The sequence below is a fragment of the Cryptotermes secundus genome, unplaced genomic scaffold (genome assembly GCF_002891405.2).
Source record: "Cryptotermes secundus unplaced genomic scaffold, Csec_1.0 scaffold215, whole genome shotgun sequence".
In the NCBI taxonomy this organism is placed as follows: Eukaryota; Metazoa; Arthropoda; class Insecta; order Blattodea; family Kalotermitidae; genus Cryptotermes; species Cryptotermes secundus.
The window spans coordinates 81,224-85,571 of NW_019743150.1; the positions used below are offsets into that span (position 1 = coordinate 81,224).

Genomic DNA, 4,348 nt, shown 5'->3' on the forward strand with positions numbered 1-4,348 from the left:
CTGCTGTGACTGATAGATGGAACACTGTGTACTTGGACATTACATGTGTATTTGATTGACAACTGTTGTGATAGTGGTTTCCAAAAAGTGTTTGGTGCCTCTGAAGATGATCGAAATGGATCGAAACATGTAAGGCTAGTGAATCATCAAGTGAGAAAACTGAAATAGTCGCGTTGGACGGACTTGTATTTTATAATTGTCTTTATTATACCTTATTCTCCATATCCCATTCTCTTTTATTGGTCCATAAATTCGTCTTAGGGTTCTCCTCTCGAATGAACTGATCACTGATTCCTCTTTCTTGTTTAGCGTCCAACCCTCACATCCATAATAAAGCACTTCACCTTACTTAGCAACCTGTTGTCCGACACCATGCTAAATGACAGCTAAAGCAGATGCCAAATGACCTCTGTAGTTGATACAGATTCACTATATAACCTATGAGACACATTAGAATGACACCGACTCTCACACAGTTGAATGGCTACAGTTCCTACTTCGGATTCTAAAGATACCGGCTTCGAATCTTGTTCCTAAGACCGAATATACTTTCGTGGGGTTTTTTTTTTCGATACAGCAGTTAAATACGGGGATAGTAATTTTAAGTTTCTCATTGTGACTACTTTCCTTCGCCGGATGGGTTAATGTAGCTCTTTACTCTTTTTCGGAAGGTACTCGGTTCGAACCTTGGCCGTGGCACCAACTACCCCGGACTGAGGTTTTCTGTGGTTTCTCTCAGTCCCTCCGAGACAAATGCCGAGATGATACCTCGATTTTCTTATGGCCAATTTCTTTCAAATCATGCACAATGTATCATTCGTGTGTCATCAAACGCTATGTGGTCCAGCGACTTCCAGCATTTTATGGAACCCGAAGGTTCATCACAGTGTTCACAAGAGCCCTCCACTGGTCCGTATCCTGAACCAGATCAATCCAATCAATACCATCCCATCCTAACTCTCTAAGATCCATTTTAGTCCACCCACCTACTTCTTGGTGTTCCCAGTGGTCTCCTTCCTTCCGGCTTTCCGAACAATATCCTATATGGATTCCTCTTCTTTCCCATTCTTACGATATGCCCTGCCCATCTCATCCTCATTATGTGGTTTTCTTCAATCTCCCGTCTCTTCTTCTCTCTTAGGTCCAGCAACGTAAAATAAGCCTCCAGCATAACCCACATTTTCATATTTATTATTCACATTAATTTTAATTTCACAATGTTGTATAACATTTAGAATCGAAGGAATGCCGTTAACTAACTCAAGATTTTTTTTTTTTTCCCTTTGACGCTACAGCTCCAATTTGGGGCTTGGCCTACCTACAAGAAACTCTCCGTTTCACTTCGGTTTACTAGATCTTAGACATTCGGTAGGACTCCTTGGTCGTGTGATCAGCTCGTCGCAAGGCCTCTACCTGTACACAAACACGGAAAAACGCACACACACAGACAAACACTAACCATCCCTGCCCTGGGTGGGATTCGAAACCACAATCCCGGCTTCCGAACGAGCGAAGACAGTACATGCCTTGGACCACTCGGCTACCGTGACCGGCAACTCAAGGATTACTTAATCGTAATATTTAGGACGCTTAATTACGATAGAAGTGAAGATGAAACTGACCTTCTGTGACGAGATTGGTGACCGCTTGGCGTAAGTTCGCAGGCAGAGACTCTGCTATTCCTCTTGAGGTTATCATTTCTTGAAAGACTGGAGACAAATTCCATTGGATACTACGTTCCTGGAAAAATGCCATTAACTTCTGATACACGAAAGATTCAATAGCAAATTCCCTCGTCTCATAGTCTTGAGCTCCTAGAATTTGTTCTTCTGCCTCAGTATCTTCTGTTGCTCGTGCTTCGGCTTGATTCTTGCCTTCTTCTTCGCGAACTAACGATAACACACCAATTAGATCAACTTTGTCTTGATCAACAAACGATTTGAAACTTCTATAAATTTGTATCTGAACACATGATATAGAATTTTTATTGAAACATTCTTGAATTGTTGTATCCGGTGCTGGAATATCATCATTAACTGTCATCTCTGATGATTCTAACATGGCTACCCTAAAATATATCACAACGAAAACCAAAATATTTCTATTTGTTGCCATCATGATGTGTTAAGATCTTCCTTATTCAAATTAATTAGTTTCTGTATGTATAAAGTATTCGTAAATGCAGCTTAGATACTGAGTTAAGTTCAAATGTTTGTTTTCATCCTCGGTTGTGTAGACACTTTTAAAGTTCCCCCACCTTCAGTGAGTAGATTGTCCAATAAACGTAACAGTTTCACTGTATGTCCCTAACTTAAGATAAGTGCAAGCGACTTTGCAGGTCTCCGCCCAGGTACAGAACACAAGACTTGAACTTGAAGGCATATCTCATATGGCACATGTCCGAAACTCCTCCCCGCATTTCCTACTATGGCGAATCTCCTAGGAATTGTCACGGCAGCTACTGTGAACTGGATTAAAAACTCCTAACCTCTACACAACGCTTCCTGCGTTGTCGTATAGAGGACAGTCTGTAAGAGCTATGAGTATTGTATGCTTTGGGTGGAGTGTGTACTGTGAGGGAGGGGCACTATGTATATCTAACATGTCCCGTTCAGTTTTAAATGGGACAGCAAATATAACCTTGTTCGAAAAGGTCAAGTTCATCATGCGGAAACATACATTTAATGTATATTATTTTAGAAATGCGTTCTTACATATTTTATATACTTCATTGACCTTAGTTTGATTATAGGGTTATTTAAGAACGCTCTCACATCTGCATGAAATATAGATCGAAGATAATACACCCAAATGGCCTTTGAAAAATATGATGTGTCTGTTAAAAATAATTGGAAATTTTTACATTTCCCGTCTCTTAGTCACGGTTTCCATTGAATCACTTCTTTTCCCTATAGACCTTGAGGAATGCTGATAATAAGGCTTTCCTTGCATGCTCACTCAAAGAACTTGATACATTCTGGGAAGACGTCGAGAGAGAATAAACGTAATCCTGGTGGTGATCATCATATTGGTCGAGAACGAATAAGTACCATTCTTAGCCTTTGAAAGTCAAGTGGTTACTATATGAACCACTTGATTTAACACACTAAAACTCTGCATTTTCCCCGCAAATGGTTCTTACAATAAACAGCGACTCTTTTCCTAAACAGCATCAACCGGTTGGGCTTTGTAGCGGAGACGTAATAGGTTTCCTGTGAGGTACGGACTGAATTTTTATAAATTGTTTAAAGCGAATTCAGTGTTTAAAAGGTTAATTCGCTTCCGAAGGGGGTTACAGTAGTAGAAATGAGACTCGCTTTACCTGAGTGAGTCTTATGCCGGCGCATGCGTAAAAGAAACTAACTTTGTTCTGTGAAGTGCGAAGTGGCTGAGCAGACTTGAAGCCCTCCTAATATTGTGATAGTTTGCAGCCTGGCCAAGGCTATAGATCACTTTCAAGTGCCCTGATGGGTGAATATGGCGCAGTACTGGAGAGGAAAACCGAAAGAATTTTTAGGAACACCCGCTCAGGCCATAAGGAGTCTCACATGAAGTCACCCGGTATTCAAGACGAGGATGCGCACTGAGAATCCAAATGTAACCGCTGACTTATGACAAGCCTCGTCTACTGTATCAGCGTTTCTCAGGTGGCGGTCGTCTGGGAGAGACGCGAAGTGTCCGGAGTAACAATTCGGTCTCTCAGGATTCAATTACGCGAAGCTTCTGCTCATCGTTAGGAAGAGCTACTCTGAAATCGCGTTTGTGCTGGCATTGTAGCAATAGAACATATCAGTAACAGCGTTACAGTTATGCAGATTCTTAGAAACTGCCATTAAACATTAAGACAGTACTAAAATGCACTTCCAACTAGTACCGAGTTCAAGAATACTTGGATCTATACATCTGCTTCCCCATACGTCTTCATGGCATAATGCTTAATTGATTAATCACAGGACAAATTTACCTCTATTTTTACTTTTGCGTAACTGTAAAAATACTTTTCATGTAAAAATATAAGCTTTGATGTTACTGAGATAACTCGGTATAGCGAACGGTTACGGGTTTGACGACCTGCGTTCGATTCCCGGCAGGGGTAAGACGTTTTTGTTCTACTCCACAACGTAGAGTCCGGCTCTGGAGCCTACCTAGCCTCCTATCCAATGGGTAGCGGGGGCTCTATCCCCGGGGGTAAAGGGCTGGGACATCAAGCTGCCCACTCAACCCATCTGCTGTCGAGGTCAAGAAAGTTGGAGTTATACCTCCACACCACCATATGCCTTCATGGCGTGGTGCTTCATTACTTAAGCACAGGGGCAACTTTGTCTTTATGCCGACACCATATTTTTTT

At 41.6% G+C, this 4,348-nt stretch overlaps 2 protein-coding genes across 2 annotated transcripts in view; one reads left to right on the plus strand and one right to left on the minus strand.

Moving 5' to 3' along the window:
- The window catches only part of LOC111873815, a 9,909-nt gene extending 7,848 nt beyond the window's left edge, over positions 1-2,061 (minus strand). The window contains exon 1 of the mRNA XM_023868800.2: positions 1,623-2,061. Coding sequence (XP_023724568.1) covers positions 1,623-2,061 — 439 coding nt within the window. The remainder of the gene's footprint in view (positions 1-1,622) is intronic.
- LOC111873806 (zinc finger protein 271) overlaps positions 1-4,348 on the plus strand; it is a 179,658-nt gene that overhangs the window by 72,315 nt on the left and 102,995 nt on the right. The window lies entirely within an intron of this gene.